The sequence below is a fragment of the Podarcis filfolensis genome (assembly GCF_964270895.1).
Source record: "Podarcis filfolensis genome assembly, chromosome: 9".
Lineage (NCBI taxonomy): Eukaryota > Metazoa > Chordata > Lepidosauria > Squamata > Lacertidae > Podarcis > Podarcis filfolensis.
Window position 1 is genome coordinate 11,387,886 of NC_139610.1, and position 25,805 is coordinate 11,413,690.

The following is a 25,805-nucleotide window of genomic DNA, read 5'->3' on the forward strand; positions in this document are numbered from 1 at the left end:
TTGGGGGTGCCTGGTGTAAAGTTTTCATATCTTAGAATCAAGGTATTGAAGTTTATGCTATACAGCCAGCGTAATGGGGGGTGGGGGGAGGAGTGTTTATGGTACTATTTATTATTTTTATTTACCTTTCCACCAAGGAGCTCAAGGTGACATATATGGTTTTCCCTCTTCTCATCCTTACAACAACCCTGTAAGGTAGACTAGGCTGAAAGATGGTAACTGGCCCTAGGCTGAGTGTGGACTAAAAAGAACCCTGGTCTCCCAGATCTTAGTCCAACACACTAGCCACAACACCACACTGGTTTCATGATGAGTCATGAGCATAGCTCAAATTAAGATCTTCAATGAAATGAGGAAGCTGTACGTGTGGAAATCTCAATTCCTCTCTAACTCAGCAGTTGCTTGCAGGTAAACAAACATCTTAATTGGACTGCATGTGAGCATGGGAAAACTCAAGTTGTTAGATCTCAGGGGTCTGACCCAAATTTTCAGGGTTTCAGCTATTGCTGCCTTAGCATCCATGGGGAGTAAAGTCTCAGGGTGAGGAGCCAGAAGTTTCTCTACCTGCAATTATCAGGACCTCTGGGTATGGGGTGGCATATAAATTCAATGAATGAATGAATGAATTACCTGGCTCCTCCAGCACCATAATTCAAAAGCATCAATTCTTCAGCGATCAGTCTTATTTATGGTCCAGCTCTCACTTCCATACATCACTACCTGGAAAACCATAGCTTTAACTATACGGACCTTTGTCAGCAAGGTGATGTCTCTGCTTTTTAAGATGCTGTCTAGGTTTGTCATTGCTTTTCTCCCAAGAAGCAGGCGTCTTTTAATTTGACTGCTTGTCACCATCTGCAGTGATCATGGAGCCCAAGAAAGTAAAATCTCTCACTGCCTCCATTTCTTCCCCTTCTATTTGCCAGGAGGTGATGGGAACCAGTGGCCATGATCTTCATTTTTTTGATGTTGAGCTTCAGACCAGATTTTGCGCTCTCCTCTTTCACCCTCATTAAAAGGTTCATAGCTGTCAACTTTCCCCTTTTCTTGCGAAGAATCCTATTCGGAATAAGGGTATTTCCCTTAAAAAAAGGGAAACGTTGACAGCTATGACTATTCTAGCCTTCCTTAATGGGGAGCTACACTTGCTGCTTCGCAAATGATTCATGAAGGTTCTTCACTGGTGAAAGTTGGTGGTGGTGTGCTTTTCCTCCTTCCATCGGCAAGACTTCTGTCATGTTGTACTTCCCATGCAGTTTTAGAGGCTTACAAGCTTCTGGAGCAGATTTGTGGGGGGGGGGGGAGGTAATAGGGGGCTACAGGAAAAGGAGGAAATGACAAAAATAAATAAATCACCACCCTGCCACTTTGCTCTGGTGCCCCATGTAACTCCACTCAGTAAAAGTCTGGATCCAACCTAGTTTGAACAATGCGAGGAGGCAACTGTGGTGCCACTCACTGAAGCAGCACACTTTTCAGCATTCAATAAGGCAGGGGTGGCCAACTCCCAAAAGACTGCGATCTACTCACAGTTAAAAACTGGCAGTGATCTACTCCTTTTTTGGGGTTCAGGAAGGAGGAAGACCCATTTTTTGGGGGTTCGGGTCAAAGTTGTTAAGTTTTTTTTAGGGAGGAGGTGAAATGTTGAGCTTTTTGGGGGGTAGCCAGTGATCTACCACAGACGTCCAGTGATCTACCGGTAGATCACCATCTACCTGTTGGACATCCCTGCAATAAGGTATCAAGCTGCACCCACCTGGAGGAAAGTACTAGTGACATGTTCACACCTGTTTAGTGACTGAGATGAGATGGGACAGCAGGAGCTGGCAACGTTGTATGGACAACTCTTCCCCAAAGCAACAGGTCTCTTGGTTTGAGTGCCTGTGTTTTAAATACAAGAGGACCTCTCGGTGTAAATGGAGGAGCCCAGGTCAACAAAATCGTTGACCACCTCTGGCTCCTGCTGAGTGTAAGCAGCCCACGACCCACTGTTTGCTACAGAGTCTTCAAAACAGGCAGAAATAGAAAATATTTCAGTTCCACAAGATATTGGGGGGGGGGGTAGAGATGAAAAGGAAACAAAAGGTGCATTTTTAAAAATCAGGCAGGAAACTAAGTGGCAGGGCATGCACACACAAAACTAAACCAGGGTTTCCCAAACCTGGTTCTCTGTTATATTTTTTATTTTTTGGGACTACAACTCCCATCATCCTTAGCTAGCAGGACCAAGGGTCAGGGATGATGGGAATTGTGGTCAGAAAAAAACACCTGTAGACCCTACGTTTGGGAAAGCCTGCTTAGTTTGGAGATCTACTAATCTTTTCTTCTTATCCTCACCCACGCTTGGTTCCGCTGGGAAGCCAAAGACAGAGATTGGGGGAGGGGGAGGGGAATAGAGAGAGGAATAGATCCTAGAGGTAGGAAAAAGATAGAGAGAGGAATAAATCCTAGAGATAAGAAAAAATATAGAAGAATAAATTCTAGAGATTAGAAAATAAGATAGAGAGGAATAGATCCTAGAGATAGAAAAATATAGAGAGAGGAATAAATTCTAGAGACTGGAAAATAAGATAGTGAGGAATAGATCATAGAGATAGGAAAAAGATAGAGAGAGGAATAAATCCTACAGATAGGAAAAATAGAGAGGAGTAAGCCCTAGAGATAGGAAAAATAGAGAGAGAGGAATAAACCCTAGAGATAGGAAAAAGGAAGAGAAAGGAAAAACTCCTAGAGATAAGAAAAAAAATTAGAGGAATAAATTCTAGAGTTTGGAAAATAAGATAGAGAGGAATAGATCAAGAGATAGGAAAAATATAGAGAGAGGAGTAAACCCTAGAGATAGGAAAAAGATAGAGAGAGGAATAAATTCTAGAGATAGGAAAAAACTAGAGGAATAAACCCTAGAGATAGGAAAAAGATAGAGGACTAAATCCTAGAGCTAGGAAAAATAGAGAGAGCCTAACTCTTGTTCCTGTTGTTTCGGAGGGAGCCGCCTCCTCCGAGAGGCGGAGAGGCAGCGTGCGGCTCGGGAGCTAAGAAAAGGCGCTGAAGAACCAGGCGCTCGGGGAGTCCTGAGTTCGAATCCTTCTCTCTTTCGCTTGCGGTCGCTGCCTGTCCGAGCCTTGACCTCCCTGGCAGGGTTGTTCGTGTGTCGCGCGCGTAGGGGGCGTCAAATGGCAAGGAGTGGGGCGGAGATCGGGGAAGGCAAAAAAGAAAAACACACCAAAAAAGGGCGGAGTGAGGGATCAGCCGCTTGTCGGCCATTTGCATTTGGCTCCGCCTGCAATTGGGGAGAGGAAGAGCCACCCGGGGGGAAGCTACGATGGAGGACGGGCAGCGCCCCGGGGTGGCGGTGGTGCTGGATCGGGACCCCTCCAGCCCAGCTCCTCGCTGCCCTCACGGTGAGTCGCCCTTTCTCCCCATCTTTAACGATGGCTGCATGCTGCACCGCACTTTTCTTCCGCTTTCAAATCTCGCCTGTCCATATAATTGTCGCCTTTGCACCCCGCCTTTCCTCCCTAGGAGCTCAAGGCGGCTTCAGCTTCAGCTTTGCGCCTCCCCGTTTCCTCCTTGCAACAGCCCTGCGAGGTAGTCTAGACCAGGCTTCCTCAAACTCGGCCCTCCAAATGATTTGAGACTACAGTTCCCAGCATCCTTGGCCACTGGTCCAGCTAGCTAGGGATCATGGGAGTTGTAGGCCAAAAACATCTGGAGGGCCGAGCTTGAGGAAGCTAGTTATCTCCCGCTTGGACTACTGCAATACGCTCTACGTGGGGCTACCTTTGAAGGTGACCCGGAAACTGCAACAAATCCAGAATGCGGCAGCTAGACTGGTGACTGGGAGTGGCTGCCAGGACCATATAACACCAGTCCTGAAAGATCTGCATTGGCTCCCAGTACGTTTCCGGGCACAATTCAAAGTGTTGGTGCTGACCTTTAAAGCCCTAAACGGCCTCGGTCCTGTATACCTGAAGGAGCGTCTCCACCCCCATCGTTCAGCCCGGACACTGACATCCAGCATTGAGGGCCTTCTGGCGGTTCCCTCATTGTGAGAAGTGAGGTTACAGGGAACCAGACACGGGGCCTTCTCGGTAGTGGCGCCCGCCCTGTGCAACGCCCTCCCTTCAGATGTGAAGGAAATAAGCAGCTATCCTATCTTTAAAAGACATCTGAAGGCAGCCCTGTTCAGGGAAGTTTTTAATATTTAACGCTGTATTGTAACTTGATTGGGAGCCGCCCAGAGTGGCTGGGGAAACTCAGCCAGATGGGCGGGGTATAAATAATAAATTATTATTATATTATTATTATTATTTCTCCCCATCTTTGACGATGGCTGCATGCTGCATCCTACTTTTCTTCCGCTTTCTTCCCCCACCCCTGGCAAATCTTGCCTATCCATATAATTGTCGCCTTTGCACCCCGCCTTTCCTCCCCAGGAGCTCAAAGCAGCCTAACCTTCTTTTTTAATAATAATTTTTATTAATTTTAACATATAAATTATCATACATACCATAAAACTTCATCATTTATAAAATCTTTTTTTGGACTTCCCTCAGCACCTCTGATGATCCACCGTTTTAACCACTTCTTAGGCATTTCTTAAATTCTTATTCCCTTTAATTATCATAACTAATCCTCCTCCCCCTTATCCATTTTTGCAATAATTCCCATAATACTCCTCACAAAACGTCTTGCAAACCTACAAACGTAGTCTGGTCACCACAAATACTTTTCGAATAATCTGTAAATTTACTCCAGTCTTCTGTGGATTTCTGGTCCCGCCGATTTCGAATCCTTCCTGTTAGTTTGTCCAATTCTGCATAGTCCATTAATTTCATCCTCCATTCTTCTTTCGTCGGTAATTCGTCTTGCTTCCATTTTGGGGCCAATAACGTTCTTGCTGCCGTTGTTGCATATAAGAACAGCTTACATTCCTTTCTATTTATATCACTTCCTACAATGCCCAAAAAGAATGCTTCTGGTTTCTTTATAAATGTATATTTCAAAAAAATTTTCATCTCATTATATATCATCTCCCAGAAGCTTTTCACCAAGGCGGCTTAACCTTCAGCTTTGCGCCTCCCCCTTTCCTCCTTGCAACAGCCCTGCGATGTAGGCTAGACCAGGCTTCCTCAAACTTGGCCCTCCAGATGATTTGAGACTACAGTTCCCAGCATCCTTGACCACTGGTCCGGCTAGCATTCCAACTTAACTTGTCTAGCCGAAATAAGTTCTCCTGAGTTAGGTGGGACAGGTTGCAGCAGTAAAACAGGGTCATTTCTCCCAGTGGGGCTTAAAAATTGCCTACCAATTTTTCTAGGAGTTTATTTTGGATTTGGAGTGGGTTTTTTTTACTTGTTTTTGTTAGCTTCAGTGGGCAGTTTAGTGATGTGTTGTTGCCTTTCTGCTTAATCTACATAATGAGGTTGCAACATTTTTCCACGAAGAATTGGAAAATAAAATGTGAAATATACTTAACGAAAGACAGAGGCAAAAACCAAACAAAATGGAAAATGGAAGCAAAAGCCCTGTTGGACCTCCCTGACCCTGAGTTTCTCCACCCCTGATATGGTGTCAGTTTGTTTGCTCCACTCCTTTGTAATAATAATAATAATAATAATAATAAATTTTATTTATACCCCAGCCAAGACCGGGCTCAGGGCGGCTAACAACCAATAATAAAAACAAGTTGATTTAAATACAACTTAGAAAACAAGATTAAAATACAACATTAAAACATTAAGATGCAGCCTCTTCACAGGAGGAGAAAGGAAAAAAGAAAGAGGGGGAGGGAATCAAATCGATTCTAAGCCAAAGGCCAGGTGGAACAACTCTGTCTTACAGGCCTTGCGAAAAGAAATCCGATCCCGCAGGGCCCTGGTCTGATGAGACAGAGCGTTCCACCAGGCCGGGGCCACTGTTGAAAAGGCCCTGGCTCTGGTTGAAGCCAATCTAACTTCCTTAGGGCCCGGGACCACTAGGGTGTTGCTCTTTATGGACCTTGAGGCTCTCCGTGGGGCATACCGGGAGAGGCGGTCCCGTAGGTATGAGGGTCCTAGGCCGTGAAGGGCTTTAAAGGTCAAAACCAGCACCTTAAATCTTTGGGGCCCCTTTTACTGTCTCACAGCAGAGTTACCCAGAAAATATTCCTGCTTTCTTCATAGTCCAGCTCTTTATCCGTGAATCCTCTTAAAGAATGAACACCATTCAGTTCTTCCCGGGGGCGGAGGAAGGGGGGTGCGGTGGGGGCAGACCGCCCGGGGTGCCTTCGCTGTGGGGGGTGACATTTGGCACGCCGCCTGCCCGCGACACCAAAGCCTACCCCGAGCCGTCGGGGGAAGGGGGGGAGCTATGCTGCTTTGCTGGCGGCATTCCCACCCCCTTCATTTTGACAGCTGGGGGAGGCTTGGGAGTCGCGGGCGGGCGGCATGCTGAATGTCCGCCATTGGTGGCTCGCTCCACCCCCGGTTGCAGGGCACGCGCGCCGCTCTGTGCACCTGAGCGGCTGTCCCGCGATGTGGCGTTTGCCCGTTTGTTTAGAGCCTTTCTGTCCGGGGGGGGGAGTTAAAGGTAAAGGGACCCCTGACCATTAGGTCCAGTTGTGACCGACTCTGGAGTTGCGGCGCTCATCTCGCTTTACTGGCCGAGGGAGCTGGCGTACAGCTTCCGGGTCATGTGGCCAGCATGACTAAGCCGCTTCTGGCGAACCAGAGCAGCGCACGGAAATGCGGTTTACCTTCCGGCCGGAGTGGTACCTATTTATCTACTTGCACTTTGACGTGCTTTTGAACTGCTAGGTTGGCAGGAGCAGGGACCAAGCAACGGGAGCTCACCCCGTTGTGGGGATTCGAACCGCCGACCTTCTGATCGGCAAGTCCTAGGCTCTGTGGTTTAACCCACAGCGCCACCTGCATCCCCTAACGGGGAAATAGGGGCATATCAAGTATTGCTCTGGGGTTGTGCTCTGGGGCAGGGAGAGGCAGTTCTGCTAGTTTGCAGCCCAAACTGACTGTGGATAAGGGTACAAATTATCCAGTCTATGATTCCTACCCTTCTACCATGGGTAGGCAAACTAAGGCCCGTGGGCCGGATCCGGCCCAATCGCCTTCTAAATCTGGCCCGCAGACAGTCCTGGAATCAGCGTGTTTTTACATGAGTAGAATGTGTCCTTTTATTTAAAATGCATCTCTGGGTTATTTGTGGGGCCTGCCTGGTGTTTTTACATGAGGAGAATGTGTGCTTTTATTTAAAATGCATCTCTGGGTTATTTGTGGGGCATAGGAATTTGTTCATTTTTTTTTGTCAGAATATAGTCCGGCCCCCCACAAGGTCAGAAGGACAGTGGACCGGCCCCCTGCTGAAAAATTTTACTGAGCCTTGCCTTATACCATCCTCAGGGCACTTTTGCTTCTATTCTAAGGACTTCTTTTTTTGAAAAAAAGGGCAAAGGATGAACGTTTAAATGAATATATCTACATTTTTTTTAAATGAGGATACAGCGTTCGATGTGCCAAAAGAATGTACTTATATCCAATGAATTGCAAAGCCAGTGGGAAACTGCATTTCGAACACAAGTGAAGAACCTGCCAGGACTACTCTTTAAATATTGGGTTGATTTAGATCAGGAGTCAGCAAACCTTTTCAGCAGGGAGCCGGTCCACTTTAGACCTTGTGGGGGGCCAGGCTATATTTTGGGGGGGAAATGAACGAATTCCTATGCCCCACAAATAACCCAGAGATGCATTTTAAATAAAAGGATACATTCTACACATGTAGATTCCCAGACTGTCCGCAGGCCGGATTGGGAAGGCAATTGGGCCCGATCCGGCCCCCGGCCCTTCGTTTGTTTGGACCCATGATTTAGATTCAGTCTCACACAGTCCCCATCCTACTGGCATGGCTGTGAGAAAGAAGTTGGAAGTTTTTGCTTCTGTTTCAGATTAAGTGCTGGTTTTCTCCAAAGTTTTATTTATATTACAAGTTGCATAACTCTGTATCACTACTGGTCTACATAAAAAAAGAAAAAGAACTATATAGATTTTAATCCTCTCTGTTCCCTGCAGCCATGTGGACAGAGAGACAGGCTCTCTCTTCCCTCAGACATGCCCAGATAAAGAATCTGTTGCCGGGGAGAATTCTCGTTGCTAAGCAGACTTGTTTCAAGGATCAGTTCAAGTTTATTTTTGGAATATACCAATATATGGAACCTTTATTCCCACCCTCCTCAGTATATTAGTGCAGGCCTTAAATTTGCGTGTTCAGACCCAGAAACCTCCCCCTAAATAAATTCACACTTGACTCAAAATTTGGTTTTTGGCAGAATTTAGGCCACAACTTTATTGATTACAAAAAGTGAGTGGTTGCATAAGCTCTGGTTCGACCAGCTGCCTGCCATGCATGTAGCGCTGACCAGGGTTCCAGCATAGGTCAGCATAGGGTGAACACCTGGATAAGTGGAAAGCTGGGAACAGACTATCTCCGCCACCCAAATGTCCCACTGGACTCAGGCATGGGCACAACCCCCTCTCAGGGGTTGACCAAACTATCGAGTCCCTGGATCCTTTAACGGAATACCCTTCACACAGAGATGGCGTTCTCCCATCCCTATCACCTGAACCAGAGCCTATCCACAACCTTACAAGCTGTGACGATTTGCTACGTGGCAGGCGAAACCCAAATGGCAACGGCCAGTCAGCCAAGTGGGGAAAATTCCTGTCGTGCCCCTGTCCCAACGACAGACAACACATGACGGCATAGCAAGGTCAAGTGCAAAGCCCTAAATATAGGGAGAAGTGGGCGGGTGTTCCGAATGCACATGCCGAAAGAGGAAGCGCTGGGTCACGTGCATGGGTATAAATAGGTCCCTTCAACAGTTTGGATTGCGCCCCATTGGCCAGATTGCACCCAGCTACGAGGGACGCGGGTGGCGCTGTGGGTTAAACCACAGAGCCTAGGACTTGCTGATCAGAAGGTCGGCGGTTCGAATCCCCGTGACGGGGTGAGCTCCCGTTGCTCAGTCCCTGCTCCTGCCCACCTAGCAGTTCAAAAGCACGTCAAAGTGCAAGTAGATAAATAGGTACCGCTCCGGCGGGAAGGTAAACAGCATTTCCGTGCACTGCTCTGGTTTGCCAGATGCGGCTTAGTCATGCTGGCCACATGACCCGGAAGCTGTACGCCAGCTCCCTCGGCCAATAAAGCGAGATGAGTGCCACAACCCCAGAGTCGGTCACGACTGGACCTAATGGTCAGGGGTCCCTTTACCTTCACCTTTACGAGGGACCTACCAATCGGGTGTTGTGGTTGACCAATCGTACCCACCCACAACACAGGGTTTCGGTTTCCAGGTCTCACTGCAATACATGCCCTCTTTAAGGGAAGACCCGATTTCCCCCAATTTCAGTTAGTTTCTTCTAAATACTTTCTCCCTTTCCAGCATCCCCCAAAGATTGCTGACAGGTCAAGTGAGATCTTGAAATTCTTCCTTTGATGCACTTAATCTTTTAAGAATAATGCACTATTTTTTAGTTAAGGGCCTATATTTCAGTGACTTAAGTGGGAACAAGCTGTACCTGATTCATTGGGGCGTCACCTTAAGTTCATTTTTGTTATCAGTCTCAAACATTGACTATTGCAATTGCTTGTTGGAAGATTCTATTATTCCCCCCCCCCAGAAAAAAATAATTCCAGTGTTTTCAGAATATAGATCTTTCAATGCTTTTCTCTCTTAGGCCCCACCCTTCTGTTTGCAAAGATTGTTCGAGGGAAAGAAGAGGGAAGAAGATTTTACGCTTGCTCTGCTTGCAGAGAAAGAAGAGACTGTAACTTTTTTCAGTGGGAAGATGAAAAGGTATACCGAAAGAATAAAGGTTTTAACAGTACGGTTGATACATTTAATCCTCAAGAACGTTGTCCAAACACCAAATTTGAACACCCTTAAATTTCATTGATTTCCGTTAGAGGATTAAGCACACACAGTATTTAACTGTCGTTTGTATTCTCAGTTTGTAGAGTTCTGGTGAGGAGTGGAATCGTAGGGTTAGATCCAGATACAATCATACTTAGACCCATTGAAATCCGGGTGGATTTGATTCAAAATAAATCAGTTTAAATCACGATTTAAATCACTAGTCAGTAAGACTTGATTTAAATCATTTTTGTTTTTACAGAAAGACTCATTATTGATGGTATAATCTTAATATTTACAACCAGATGAAGGTTTTATTTTTGGAATAATAAATTTTCAGAGCAGTTTTTACAGTTATACTATTAGAAATACCTACAGATAATTATGAAATTATTGTGAGGTTTAATAAGTTAACTGTTTATAGTTGGAGAACTTTTCTGCTGTATTTTATTGGAAAGAGAAAAATAATCATTTCCTTAATAACAATTTATTTAACTAAAACAATAACATTATAGCATATGTATCCATGTTTGTTAACTTATGTAGTTAATTTTATATTTTATTTTTAAACTTAGACTGAGTTTTAGCACACAAGAAAAACTTAAAACAAATCCTTATTTCCTGATGAATAGCCTTTGGACTATAATGTAACTTAAATAGAAAACTATCTTTAGAAAGATCTTCCCTCCAAAAGCATTTTATTTTAAAAATTCAATTTAAATTTTTTTAAAAATCCATTTTTTTTGAATTTTTAAAAGAAAATCATTGATTTTTATCCACCCTGATTGAAATCAATGTGATTTAAAGTAGGCAGGACTGATTCATCTCACTGATTTCAACAGGTCTTCTCAACGCATTAAGAACAGCTCGATTTTAAATGGGATTAGGATTGCATTCTGGATCCAACTCATAAGAGACTTCCTCATAAATATTAAGGTGTGATATATAGCTGGTACCTTTATATATTGGTATCTACATATTGCTGGAATTTTCTTCACCAGTACAGCTGGACAGTTTAGTATCTTGCAGAACCGCAGGAATTCATACTATAGTAGTGTGTCCATATGAGAACTATGTACTCTAAAGAATACTCAGTGGCAGTGCTTTTTTTCCTTAAAAAAATGTTTAGGGGTACTCTCATTTTTCTACTCATATTGAAATACTGCCCCTCAATGAGGTCAAACTTAGATTCACAAAATGTTACGGAGTATGCGTACCCCCAGGAAAAAAAGCATTACTCAGTGGTGTGTTTTTTTAAGCTGTGTGTCATTGGCAGAGATGGACATAAAAGAAGGGGAGAAAAGGGGGATATCGGCTGAAGATTTTAGAAGAGAGAACCAGAGTGAATGTGCACATCTGCATTCATGTTTCAGTCATTTAGCAAAAAATCCACATTTTGCATTATTATTGTTATTATTATTAAATTAAATTTGCATACCACCCTATATCCGCAGGTCTCAGGGCGGTTCACAGGATAAAATCAGAATATAAAGCCTCAAAATACATAATCAAAATAAAAGCAAAAACAACCAAAAAGCAAAAATTTGGATTTTTTTTAAATTTCTGAGTGGGCCATAAATTCTGAGAGAAAAATTTGAAACTTGAGCCGGACTGAATTCTCAAAAACCGTATCTGTTTGTGATAAATATTGTATGTATTGTAAATATGTAAATATTGAATTTCTACATATATTTCATACACGTTTTCCTCAGGTATCAGAAGCTAGACTTTCAGCACGGGAAATTTACAACCAACGCCATCAACCATTATTATCTCACAGAGATAATGTAGAGAGGTACCTATACAATTATTATTTTTATTTGAATGAATCAGTATTCCTTTTTTAAAAAAAACAACCCAAAACCATGGGTAGTATTTGGTGTTCCTGTACTGCCTAGTGCAAGAGGTTTCTCCTTGCAGAAAGGAATTTTCCCCTCTTTGCTTCAGGTAATCTTTTGTTTATTTATTTGTACTTTTCAAGTTTATACATTTCACTAGTTTTATACAGTTCACTAATTTTACATTCATTTTGACCTTTCAAAACTCGACTTCCATCCCCCTCTTTCTGCGGTTCTTTAAATTTATTTTCAATACCTTCTGCATATCCAGATTAACTTAATTTGCTCATTTATTCATCTTCTTTAAATACATGCTCTTATAAAGCTGCAGGTTGTTACAATAATCCTGTCCATGTTTTTAATCTGTTTATAATCTATCCGTAAATATTCAATAAACTTTCCATTCTTTTATATATATAAAAATGTTTTCTTGATTTCTTATTCTTCCGGTAAGTTTCGCTATTTCTGCATATTCCATAAGTTTCTGTATCCATTCTTCCTTTGCTGGGACTTCTGCTTCTTTCCATTTTGGGGCAAGTAACATTCTTGCTGCTGTAGTAGCATGCATGAATAAGTTTCTGTACATTTTAGGTAGTTCTGTCCCTATAATTCCCAAAAGAAAAGCTTCTGAGTTTTTTACAAAGGTTATTTTAAACATCCTTTTCATTTCATTATATATCATTTCCCAGTAAGTTTTGACCTTACTATAAGGCCCCCACATATGATAGAAATAACCTTCTTTCTCATTACATTTCCAAATCTTATTTGATTTAGATTTATGCATTTCTGCCAACTTCCTCAGTGTTAGATACCATCGATATATTATTTCCATATAAGTTTATCTTAGACCAGGCACGTCCAACAGGCAGATTGTGATCTACCCAGTAGATCACTGGACATCTGTGGTAGATCATTGGTAGATCACCGGCTCCCCGCAAAGAAGCTCAACAAATTTGGCTTGCACAAGCAGAGTTCATCTAGATCAGGGGTCAGCAACCTTTTCCAGCCGTGGGCCGGTCCACTGTCCCTCAGACCATGTGGTGGGCCGGACTATATTTTTGGGGGGGAAATGAATGAATTCCTATGCCCCACAAATAACCCAGAGATGCATTTTAAATAAAAGGACACATTCTACTCATGTAAAAACACGCTGATTCCCGGGCCATCCGCAGACTGGATTGGGAAGGCGATTGGGCTGGATCCGGCCCATGGGCCTTAGTTTGCCTACCCCTGATCTAGATGGGCGGAGAGACACTCTTAGAGTAAGGAGTTGGAGTTGAGGCTAACAGAGGACGAAGGCAATCAAATGCCGTTACAGCTCTGTGACAGATTTCTAATTTGTGTTCATATATAAGGTACAAGGAGTATGTAGCGTTGCCACAGTCAGAAAGGAGGTTTTGCAGAGAATGCCAGCTGCTGCTGTTGCCATCAGAGTGGGGAAGACACCTGGGTCATCAGGTCCTTAGTGACGTCTCTGTTGCCCATCTGAAAAGGCCCAGCCAGCTCCTCATCCCTCTGGAGAATAAGAAGACAAACGCACAATACCTGTTCACCGAGAGAAGCTGCCAGTTCCTGCTGGACCTTATCACAACGCTGGGTTTTAAAAGGGTGCTTTGTGTTGGCACCCCAAGGTAAGTCAGTGAGTATACAGTGGTATCTCTGGATATGCACACCTCTTGTTGCATATCCTTCAGGAGGCAAACGCAGCAAACCTGGAAGTATTTTTCCGGGTTTCGGCGCGTGTGCATGCGCACAAGTGCTCTATGCGCCGTGTGCATGTGCAGAACAGGCACCTCCGGTTGTGAATTCCTCAGGATCTGACCGGAGCTCCGGAATGGATCCCGTGCGCAACCGGAGGTACCACTGTATTTGGTCCCAGTGGGACCTGGAAATTGGTACCTCTTAGGGTTCAAAACGGGACGTGGGTGGCGCTGTGGGTTAAACCACAGAGCCTAGGACTTGCCGATCAGAAGGTCGGCGGTTCGACTCCCCGTGATGGGGTGAGCTCCCGTTGCTCGGTCCCTGCTCCTGCCAACCTAGCAGTTTAAAAGCACGTCAAAGTGCAAGTAGATAAATAGGTACCGCTCCGGCGGGAAGGTAAACGGCGTTTCCGTGCGCTGCTCTGGTTCACCAGAAGCGGCTTAGTCATGCTGGCCACATGACCCGGAAGCTGTACGCCAGCTCCCTCGGCCAATAAAGCGAGATGAGCGCCGCAACCCCAGAGTCGGCCACGACTGGACCTAATGGTCAGGGGTCCCTTTTCCTTTATCTTTAGGGTTCTAAAAGGCGTAGTCTTGAGGCATTTGGCGTTGCTTAAACAGATAAGGGATTGTGACTTACTTCTAAGACAACGTCATTGAAGTAAATAGCACTTCCTTCTCTTGAGTAATGGAAAAGTGGCTTTGGATGCTTGCCAGAAGCATTAGCAGAGCCCACTGGATGTTCCCACATTCAAAGTTGGATGCTAACGAAACAAAACCTTAAAATGATTGCACAGTCGTACCTCCGCTTACGTATCCCTCCAGTTACGTAAAGAATTGCTATACCCTGTTACTTATATAGTCATGGGATTCATGGCTTTATTTTTTTTAGGGGGGGGAATAGGTGGCTTCCTCGTATGTTTAAATAGAACATTCTGTATCATTGTGTATTGTCTTGATATTCACGTATCTTACATTTAAATGGTTCATGTTAATCTTTCCAGGCTGCATGAATTCATCAAATTCCAAACATCGCAGGATCAGGAAATCTGCATTAAGAGCCTTTTGTTAGATATTGATTTCAGGTAAGCTTTTATTAAAAGTTATTTCCCCCCTCTGATAAAACCACTACAAAGCTTATTTAAAAGCTGTGCAAAAAAGGAATAAAATGGAACAGTTGTGCTAGCCGAAGCTTGTTGCGAAACAACTGATTCTTCTTGTGCAATCTGTCGAACAACCAACTTTGATAATGTGCATTCTTTTGCTTTGCGCCACAGTTGGCTATGGCTCAGTATAAATGATTATTCCCCTCTGCTGTGTAGATGTAGACTTGATCTATGGGATATGGGGAAATGGTAACCTCTTTTAAGAATGTCACATGGACCCTAGGAGCAGGAATAGACCTTGAGAAGTGAAGAGGTATCTGGAGGTCGGTTGAGGGGAGAAAAGAAGGGCAGAAAGTTGTAGTGATGCAGCAATAGAACCGCTAGCACATCTGCGAAGCTAAGCAGGATCTGGTATGGTTTCAAATTGGATGGGAGACCATGTGTTGAGATTCCTGGGCCCTTCCAATTCTATAAATCTGTGATTCTGTGACAAGGCACTAAGAAGGAGGAACCTGATGGAAGTGTAGGTGGCAACTTTTAAGGGCAGAGAAGACAGGAAACTGAGGCCATTTCACATGCTGACTTGAGGCAACAAGTCAATTTTGGCAAACTTCTTTTCTTTTTTGAATATAATGGGAATAATTAATTTACAGGTACTCCCAGTTTTATACAGAGGAGGACTTCTGCCATTACAACATGTTTAACCACCATTTTTTTGCTGGAGAGGTAAGGCCTAGCCAAATACTGGGAAATTTTTTATGAATACTACTTGTGGAACCTAGTACTTCTCTCATTTCTTTGAATGAACATTAGGAGCTAAGCAGATATTTATTGTTATTTATTTATTTTATTTATTGAATTTGTATACCGCTCTATACCTGGGGGTCTCAGGGCGGTTCACAGAATAAAATCAAGATATAAAACCACAAGATACTTAATAAAAATAAAACAACAGCCCAATAGCACCCCCAAAAAAACACTTTTTAAAAGGATGTAAATCAGATCAGCCAAAGGTCTGTTTGAAAAGGAACGTTTTTGCCTAGTGCCTAAATGTGCATAATGAAGGCACCAGGTGAACCTTCCTGGGGATAGCATTCCACAGACGGGAAGCCACTGCAGAGAAGGCCCTGTTCTCGTGTTGCCACCCTCCGCACTTCTCAAGGAGGAGGCACACGAAGGTCGGTCTCAGAAGATGATCTCAGGGTCCAGGTAGGTTCATATGGAAAGAGGCGGTCTTTTGTGTGGGGACCTGCTCATTGGGGATTCAAAGACTTGCATAGTCAATGCAGTGGACATTTGTTTGTTCTTTCCATTTTTCTCCTGTTTCATCAAGGTGCAGCCCTGTATATGACTACTCAGAAGGAAGCCCAACTGAGCTCAGTGGGGCTTATTCCTAGGTTAGCATGTATAGAATTGAAGCTTAAATGTTTTAAGAAAAATACAGCGCAAGAATATCTCTCAAATAAAATGCGGGTGTAAAACAGATACAATTATTCCACACGCTAGAGAGCCGTTATGTATGCTTACACATAAAAAGGTAAAGGTAACCCTGACCGTTAGGTCCAGTCGTGACCGACTCTGGGGTTGCAGCGCTCATCTCGCTCTATAGGCCGAGGGAGCCAGCGTTTGTCCACAGACACTTCCGGTCATGTGGCCAGCATGACTAAGCTGCTTCTGGCAAAACCAGAGCCATGCATGAAACGCCATTTACCTTCCCGCTGGAGCGGTATCTATCTACTTGCACTTTGACGTACTTTCGAACTGCTAGGTTGGCAGGAGCTGGGACTGAACAACGGGAGCTCACCCTGTCGCAAGGATTCGAACTGCCAACCTTCCGATCGCCAAGCCCTAGGCTCTGTGGTTTAGACCACAGCGCCACCCGCATCCCTATGCTTACACCAGAGCCTAGGGCTTGCTGATCAGGTCAGCGGTTCGAATCCCCCCGATGGGGTGCGCTCCCGTTGCTTGATCCCTGCTCCTGCCAGTTCGAAAGCACAAGTGCAAGTAGATAAATAGGTACTGCTCCGGTAGGAAGGTAAATGGTGTTGCTGTGCACTGCTCTGGTTCACCAGAAGCGGCTTAGTCATGCTGGCTACATGACCCGGAAGCTGTACGCCGGCTCCCTCGGCCAATAAAGCGAGATGAGCGCTGCAACCCCAGAGTCGTCCACGACTGGACCCAACAGTCAGGGTCCCTTTACCTTTAGAATGTATAGGGATATCATACTTTTAAATTCATGCCTTAGAATCGTTTTTCACTACTTCTGAGATTACAATTCTGCAGCATCTAGAAGCTGCAGACTGAGTGATTCCTATAGGTTAACTGACAGATCACGACTTAGTTTGAAATGGAAGTTGTCTCTGATCTCTTGCAGGCTGCTTATAAGATATGTGAGAAGTTCTTGCAGGAGGACAATGGGAAAGATGTCATCATGGTGGCTGATCCTCCCTTTGGAGGCTTGGTTGAAGCTTTGGCGTTTAGTTTCAAAAAGCTGATTGCAATGTGGAGACAAACAAGAGGTGCAGGTAACTATTTCTGATTTCCGATCAATTTGATATTAGAAAAATGAAGGCAGCTTTTCTAATTCCAAATGGTATATATTTGCTAGACCAATAGAATGCAACAATGCAGGCGATATTTGCCATTTGCCTTGGGCTGCAAACTTTAATTGGCAGTCTCATCCGTTAAAGCTTTATCTGAAGAACAAGGGACAACAGCCATTACAAAACTGTTTACAGGTTTATGTGCTGTCAGGCAGCGCTTGTAGATTTTTATTATCTGTTCCTTTATGTGATGAAAAGTACATTTTTTATTCCCTTTGCTTTCCTAGATCCTGCCGACAACAACTTACCCATACTTTGGATATTTCCATACTTCTTTGAGTCACGCATTCTTGAATTTTTTCCAAATTTCAGTATGCTGGATTACCAGGTATGGGCCCAGAGAAGTGGTATTGTGAAGTTTTAAAAAAAAGCATTCTTTTTTCTAAAGCTAGTCATTTCATGGTGGATATGGACTCTGGTAATTTATTTTGTGTTGGGTAGGATGAGATGAAACCCATTGTCAGAGCACTTTGAATTTCCTGTTCTGACTGATGCTTTTTGTGCTGCAACGGGAGACGATGTAGAGCATTGGTCTTTAAGAACCCACTATAAAAATGCCTTATAAAATTTCAAAAAATTCATCCCAACAACAATTTTGGGGTAAAGGTGGATCCAGCCTCTGAAAAGGCTGGAGACTATTGGTATACAGAATATTTCACTCTCTCCAAAGTCACACATGTTATCATTCTAGACAGGCTTTTCAGTGGAGCTACTGATGGGACTGAAATATGAAAATGTTTGTTGTTGTTTAGTCGTGTCCGACTCTTCGTGACCCCATGGACCAGAGCACGCCAGGCACTTCTGTCTTCCACTGCCTCCCGCAGTTTGGTCAGACTCATGTTTGTAGCTTCAAAGAGCATCCAACCATCTCGTCCTCTGTCGTCCCCTTCTCCTTGTGCCCTCCATCTTTCCCAACATCAGGGTCTTTTCCAGGGAGTCTTCTCTTCTCATGAGGTGGCCAAAGTATTGGAGCCTCAGCTTCACGATCTGTCCTTCCAGTGAGCACTCAGGGCTGATTTCCTTAAGAATGGATAGGTTTGATCTTCTTGCAGTCCATGGGACTCTCAAGAGTCTCCTCCAGCACCATAATTCAAAAGCATCAATTCTTCGACGATCAGCCTTCTTTATGGTCCAGCTCTCACTTCCATACATCACTACTGGGAAAACCATAGCTTTAACTATACGGACCTTTGTTGGCAAGGTGATGTCTCTGCTTTTTAAGATGCTGTCTAGGTTGGTCATTGCTTTCCTCCCAAGAAGCAGGCGTCTCTTAATTTCGTGGCTGCTGTCACCATCTGCAGTGATCATGGAGCCCAAGAAAGTAAAATCTCTCACTGCCTCCATTTCTTCTCCTTCTATTTGCCAGGTGATGGGACCAGTGGCCATGATCTTCGTTTTTTTGATGTTAAACATCAAAAAAACGAAATATGAAAATAGTGGCACCCTAATCTTGCTCTTTTCTTGTCTTTGGAGAACTGGACTTGTAAATATTATAAGCATAGGTAAAGCATAGATTAAAAATGTACACGAGGTCTCTTTCCTGACTTGGAATTTAGCTGATAAAAGCTTTTCCGTGTGTTTCAACTCCTCTGTTGTCTTTTTATTTTCTAGGTGGACTATGATAATCATGCCCTTTATAAGCACGGAAAGACAGGTCGTAAACAGTCCCCAGTTCGTATATTTACTGACATTTCACCACATTTGATAGTGCTTCCTGTGGAAGAAGGATACAGGTACAGCTTTTGTTTAACCTGAGTGGAGCTAAAAGGTTTTTGAATTTTACTTTATAAAAAAACAGTGTTTACAAAGTGTTTGCGTGGCCTATTGAGAAATATTTTTACTTACCTGTAGTGCTATATCATGAATATTCCTTACAGCCGCCTAAGAATTTTAATTGTTTTTTCTGGGTCTGCCAGGTTTTGCTCCATCTGCCAGCGGTACGTTAGTTCAGACAACCAGCACTGTGAAATCTGTGATTCATGCACATCAAAAGTAAGTGTGTTTAGAAAGAGTTTTAGCAAGACTTGGTCCTGAACTTTAGTACGTATCTTGCAGAATAGCATTTTTGTGTGACTGCAAGAGGGTACAAACTTGCCCACTTTGGATTAGCACATTTCTTTCTAACGATGTGGCCTGTAAGAGGAATATCGAGAAAGAAAATAAAATTTTGCTCTTCTAGTCAAGGAAGATATGCCATGTGTGCAAGGAAAAAGGGGACATTTGTTTTAAAGCAGGAGGGGGGGGGGAGAATTAAAAACTGGAGTGCTAAATTTTTCCATTTTTAAACTATATACAACTTTTATTATTTTTCAAATAGGATGGGAGACGTTGGACGCATTGTTCCCTTTGCAAAAAATGTGTAAAACCCTGTAAGTATTACAAATGATCACTTTTTACCATAAAATTTGCAATAAAAAGATCAAGCTCAAACTATTAAAAATGTTAAGCAGCTATACTCAACAGGACAGACTCTAAACAAATACCCTTAATCAATAAAGGACTTTGACAGGGGGTTGGACTAGATGACCCTGGGGTCCCTTCCAATTTTAAGATTCTACACAGAGTTTTCTTCTGTGTTGTGGAAGAACATGGCTCCTTTTGAATTTTGTTGTCCACTCTTTCCTAGGCTGGCTAGAGACCTGAACAGGGTACAGTGGTACCTCGGGTTAAGTACTTAATTCTTTCCAGAGATCCGTACTTAACCTGAAACTGTTCTTAACCTGAAGCACCACTTTAGCTAATGGGGCCTCCCGCTGCCGCCACGCTGCCAGTGCACGATTTCTGTTCTCATCCTGAAGCAAAGTTCTTAACCTGAAGCACTATTTCTGGGTTAGCGGAGTCTGTAACCTGAAGCGTATGTAACCTGAAGCGTATGTAACCCGAGGTACCACTGTATTCCGCTTAAGGGTTGCAGGAAATGATCCCAGTGGCTGGAATTCTCACAGAATTTAACAACTTACACATTTTCCTTGTTACTTTTCCCGCCCTTCACAGCTTGGATTCATTGCAGCGTTTGCGGTCGCTGTGCTCTGCAGAGTCACTCTTGTAAGGATGCTGACACTGGATCTGAGACGGGATGCTTCATTTGTGGAGCGACAGACCATAAACGGGCCACATGCCCTAATCTACATGTGGTTAGGAGAATACACCAGTAAGTTCATCCTACTATTATCTACTGTGTACTTACAGTGTCAACATCCATAAAGGTTCTGAATATATATTTTTTTAAGGGGAGGGATTCTAAACCTCCCTTCTTAATATCTTCCCTCCGGCAGCTATTTATTGCAATTCACATTACCAGTTCTATAGATCTGAAAATGCAGTGCTCAAGATTATTTGCCTTGCTTTGCAGAGGCGGGAAAAAGTCAAGGCAAAAGAAGAAGAAGAAGTTGGTGGATGTGAATGCTATGAAAACGACAGGTGGAAGGAAGATGAGAACTGCAGTATAAATTAAGGGCTATGTTTGCACGAGTCCTTCATTCAGTGCTCTCCAAATATTAATCTGGATACTGAATATCTGACTGAATCGGAGGCCATATTTTGCAACTCTGCAAATGTCACCAAAACACCAACTCTTGCTGATGCGCTAAATGTGTGGAAATATATATATATATATAAATATATATATATAAATATATAAATATATATATATATATATATATATATATATATATATATATATATCAATATTACAGTCTTTTTAGCACACTGTGTATATACACGCTTTCAACAATGCACAACAATGTAACTGAGTTAATATTTTATAAATATTAATATATTTTTGCAAAACGAAACTTTGTCTTTGTTTCTTTACCTTTCCGGAGACTTCGATGACTGTGCTCATGTCTTACTAAAAAGTATATTTCAAAGCAGCTAGCAAGGCAGTAGGATGCACATTAAGAATTGCAAGAGGTAAAGGGTAAAGGACCCCTGGATGGTTAAGTCCAGTCAAAGGCGACTATGGGATTATGTTCACATGTGGTGGGGGTGTAAATATGTACAATTTTTTGGCAAAGGAGATAACAGCAGTCACTGGTTTAAAGCTGACCAAAAGTCCAGAGGTAGCTTTATTATCAATTTACGATGGGGTGGAAGGTTCACAGGCTATGAGAAACTTGCTCACAAATTTATTGACAGCTGCACGAATTATGATAGCTAGGAATTGGAAGGGGCAAGCAGAACACAAAATGGAAGAATGATATAAAGAGGTGTGGGATATAGCTATTAATGATAAGTTAACATGTGCCATTAAGGCAAGATGGGGAATATGCAGGAGAAATGGTTTTGAGGAGATATGGAAAGTGTTTGTGGAATTTGTACTGTTAAAACGGAAAGGATTCAAACCATCGCAAGAGGTATTGAAATTTTTGGAGGTTGGGTAGTTACAACGGAACGGTCTTGGTGGTGGGGTGCACATTTTTATTCGTATTTATTTATGATTATTACTTTGTCAAAATAAAATATTTTTTAAAAAACCAAGCATAATTGCTTAAGCAAGGAATTTCATCGCCCCATTCAAGTATTCAGTATCCATGGATATGGAATTTGGTGCCTCCAATCAAACAGAGATAATAGAACACTAAAACTCTCCTAAGGATTATTCATTTAAAATAGAAAGTTTTATAGTCAGAATGGCTCCTGAACTAATTTCCCACGATGGTATGAACATAGTAAGCTAATCAACTTTCAGTCTTCTTAACAAGATAGCAGCACTTTACAGGACTGGACAAATGCAGATCTGAAATGGTCTATTCACACAGCATATTTACAAGGATAAAGTCAAACGTGGAATAAGGAACCATTTAGGGAAGGCATTCCTCTCTTCTGGTAAAGGGACCGCGGACCATTAAGTCCAGTTGTGACCGACTCTGGGGTTGCGGCGCTCATCTCGCTTTATTGGCCGAGAGAGCCGGCATGCAGCTTCTGGGTCATGTGGCCAGCATGACTAAGCCGCTTCTGGTGAACCAGAGCAGCACACAGAAACACTGTTTACCTTCCCGCCGGAGCGGTACCTATTTATCTACTTGTACTTTGACGTGCTTTCGAACTGCTAGGTTGGCAGGAGCAGGGACCGAGCAACGGGAGCTCACCCCGTTGCGGGGATTCGAACCACCGACCTTCTGGCCGGCAAGTCCTAGGCTCTGTGGTTTAACTCAGCGCCACCTGTGTCTGTTGCATTTCCTTCGTTTGTTGCCCTCCACTTGCTTTTACCTCCAAGATCCACGTTGTTAGATGTGATTTAGGCTGGTTCCTTACAGATTTACCCTGTTTACCACTGCACCCTTCTTGCAGTGGCAAGCGCGGGTGGTGCTGTGGTTGAAACCACTGAGCCTCTTGGGCTTGCTGATAAGAAGGTTGGCGGTTCGAATCCCCGTGACGGAGTGAGCTCCCCTTGCTCTGTCCCAGCTCCTGCCAACCTAGCAGTTCAAAAGCACTCCAGTGCAAGTAGATAAATAGGTACTGCTGTGGCGGGAAGGTAAACGGCGTTTCCATGCGCCCTGGTTTCCGTCACCGTGTCCTGTTGCCCCAGAGGTGGTTTAGTCATGCTGGCCACATGACCTGGAAAGCTGTCTGTGGACAAATGTTGGCTTTCTTGGCCTGAAAGCGAGATGAGCGCCGCAACCCCATAGTCGCCTTTGACTGGACTTAACCATCCAGGGGTCCTTTACTTTTACCTATGCGGATCAAAAATGGCAAGTCAGTGATAGCTCGATGGGAGCAGAGGCCCTTGGTGGCTGCTCTGACAACTTCCTAGAGAAGTTCGGCTGGTTCACTCCTTGCTGTTCTGCCCACAGGTAAAGGACCTTCTTGGCTAGTGCTGTGCTGTTTTTGTGGTAACTGGATGTTTTCAATAGTTTCTAGATACAGTCATACATTGGGTTGAATAAGTATTTTCAGGTTGCGCTCCGCAGCAACCCGGAAGTAATGGAGCGTGTTACTTCCAGGTTTTGACGCTCACGCATGCGCAGATGCTCAAAATGACGTCACGCACATGCGCAGAAGCGGTGAATCGCGACCCGCGCAGTCACAGGTTACGCTCTACTCAGGATGCGAACAGGGCTCCGGAACGGATCCCGTTTGCATCCAGAGGTACCACTGTATATACATAGAATATCAATCCTATTAATGTTTAACTGCTTTTTAAGTCATTGTTTCCCACCCTATGTTTTTAGCAGTTAATAGCAATAATATTATATTATTATATACCCCACCCATCTGACTAATAATCATAATAATGATAATTTATTTGTACCCTGCCCATCTGGCTGCGTTGCCCCAGCCACTCTAGTCCGCTTCCAGCATATACAAAAACCTAATAAAACATTATGCATTATTTTATCAGCCGAGTCCGTCAGTTGCCCTGCTGTTCTTGTTGCGTTTTAAATAGTTTTGATTCCATTAATGTTTAATAGTTGCTTTTTTTTTTTAATGATTCCCCCAGTTCGTCCACTGCGTTTCCAGTTGTTCTTTTTATCTGTAAGCTGCCCTGGTCAGGGGGAAAAGGCGAGGTACACATAAAAGCAGTGATCATAATGATCATCACAATCTGTAATACGAATAGAATAATCATGATATATAATGATAATAAATGGGGGGAGGTCTGTAAAAAGATCCCCCCCTTCCCCCCGCCTGCTGTCGCCTTTTCCGAAGCGGCGCAGCCAAGCAGAAGCGCGCGCCCAGCCTGGTGGGCGGCGTTGGAGAGCGCGCAGCGCCCGCCTCCCGCTCCGGAGTCACTCCCCTTTCCTTCCCCACCGGAGGAGAAGCGACGCCGCTTCCGGAGGTTGGGCCTTTTCTGCCGGCGCAGGTTGCGCGGGAGAAACGGAGCGCTTGGGGCTGGAGGACTGGATCTCCGAGGGACGGGATCTCCGGGCGCCGGGTGCGTCCTAGCGATGGCAAAGGGGGCAGCTGCTGGCTTTGGGTAAACCGGATCGACCGAGGCGCAGGAAGGGACCAAGAACATCCCTTCCGATTGCAAAAAGGAGAGGAGTGGCGCCACCAGGTATAGAGTTTACATCTCTCTATTTATATAGTGTGTGTGTGTGTGTGACTTCCCTTCTTCTCTTTCCATGGTTCATTGTGCATAACATAAATTCCTGCATATTCTGAATAAATGACACCATTCAGTATTCCATTCTGGCGAAACCAGAGCAGCGCATGGAAATGCCATTTACCTTCCCGCCGGAGTGGTACCTATTTATCTACTTGCACTTTGACGTGCTTTCGAACTGCTAGGTTGGCAGGAGCAGGGACCGAGCAATGGGAGCTCACCCCATTGCGGGGATTCGAACCGCCGACCTTCTTATTGGCAAGCCCTAGGCTCAGTGGTTTAACCCACAGCGCCACCTGCGTCCCTGAAATGAAACCACTTAGTGTTCCATTATTCCATCCATCAAAACATACTTACACTACTGAATTTATCTTAATGCTGCCAACGTTTTCAAACGTACACAATTCCCTCCCCCTATATAGTCAAAAGAGGTTTTCCGATCTTTAAACCTACGTTCTTCTTGTTCTCTTATTTTAGAAGTTAGGTCTGCAAGTTGTGCATATTCTGTCAACTTAAGTTGCCATTCTTCTTTGGTTGGGGCCTCGCTCGTTTTCTATTTTTGGACTAACAAAACACGGGCTGCAGTAAAGGGGCCCCTGACCGTTAGGTCCAGTCGCGGACGACTCTGGGGTTGCACGCTGATCTTGCTCTATAGGCTGAGGGAGCCGGTGTTTGTCCGCAGACAGTTTTCCCAGGTCAATTGGCCAGCATGACTAAGCCGCTGCTGGCGAACCAGAGCATCGCACGGAAACACCGTTTACCTTCCCACCAGAGCGGTACCTATTTATCTTCTTGCACTTTAATGTGCTTTTGAACTGCTAGGTGGGCAGGAGCTGGGACTGAGCAACAGGAGCTCACCCCATTGCGGGGATTCGAACTGCTGACCTTCCAATCGCCAAGCCCTAGGTTCTGTGGTTTACACCACAGCACCCCCCGCATCCCTTTTACGGGCTGCAGTAGGTACCCCTGCCCGTACGGGCCAGTCGTGTCCGACTCTAGGGTTGCGTGCATATCTCACTCAAGAGGCCGTGAGCCGGCGCCGTCCAAAGACACTTCCAGGTCACGTGGCCAGCGTGACGAAGCTGCAGCTGGCGAGCCAGCACCAGCGCAGCACACGGAAACGCCGTTTACCTTCCTGCTATAAAGCGGTACCTATTTATCTCCTTGCACTTAGGGGTGCTTTCGAACTGCTAGGTGGGCAGGAGCTGGGACCGAACGACGGGAGCTCACCCCGCCGCGGGGATTCGAACCGCCAACCTTGCGATCAGCAAGTCCTGGGCACTGAGGTTTTACCGACAGCGCCACCCGCGTCCACGGGCTGCAATAGTGGCATACATAAATAGCCTTTTTTGACACCTGGGAATTTCAGTCTGAATTATCCCCAACAGAAAGGACTCTACTTTTCCAAAAAAGAAAACCACTTTAAACATTTTTTTCAATTCATTATAAATTATTTCCCAATACTCTCTTACCCTTTTACAAGCCCACCACATATGATAGAATGTACCCTCAGCCTCATTGCGTCTCCAGTCCCCATTATTACTTCCATCAAAACTTATTTACACTGTTGAATTTATCTTAATGCTGCCAACGTTGTCAAATGTCC

General features: G+C 44.2%; 1 protein-coding gene across 2 annotated transcripts; it reads left to right on the forward strand.

The window, feature by feature from the left end:
* The first annotated feature begins 3,211 nt into the window (after positions 1-3,211).
* Positions 3,212-20,794, forward strand: ZCCHC4 (zinc finger CCHC-type containing 4). 2 transcript variants are annotated; one of them, XM_083630573.1, is made up of 13 exons: positions 3,212-3,401; positions 9,729-9,847; positions 11,617-11,699; positions 13,098-13,373; positions 14,447-14,527; positions 15,202-15,274; positions 16,923-17,073; positions 17,379-17,479; positions 18,763-18,884; positions 19,068-19,143; positions 19,469-19,520; positions 20,146-20,302; positions 20,453-20,794. In XM_083630573.1, the coding sequence occupies exons 1-13, from the start codon at positions 3,323-3,325 to the stop codon at positions 20,598-20,600; spliced, it is 1,518 nt and encodes a 505-aa protein (XP_083486699.1). In that variant the 5' UTR covers positions 3,212-3,322; the 3' UTR covers positions 20,601-20,794. The 2 variants fall into 2 exon arrangements, with proteins under 2 accessions (XP_083486699.1, XP_083486700.1); XM_083630574.1 differs by having other exon boundaries at positions 3,215-3,401; positions 20,504-20,793.
* Positions 20,795-25,805: the final 5,011 nt, after the last annotated feature.

What these genes read in the sequence shown, in the direction of transcription:
- ZCCHC4 (XM_083630573.1), top strand. Translation starts at nt 3,323, where the DNA reads ATGGAGGACGGGCAGCGCCCCGGGGTGGCGGTGGTGCTGGATCGGGAC. An exon ending in GAGACAAACAAGAGGTGCAG is followed by an intron (nt 17,074 to 17,378) that starts GTAACTATTTCT and finishes TTGCTTTCCTAG; the next exon opens with ATCCTGCCGACAACAACTTA. An exon ending in TCAGTATGCTGGATTACCAG is followed by an intron (nt 17,480 to 18,762) that starts GTATGGGCCCAG and finishes TTTATTTTCTAG; the next exon opens with GTGGACTATGATAATCATGC.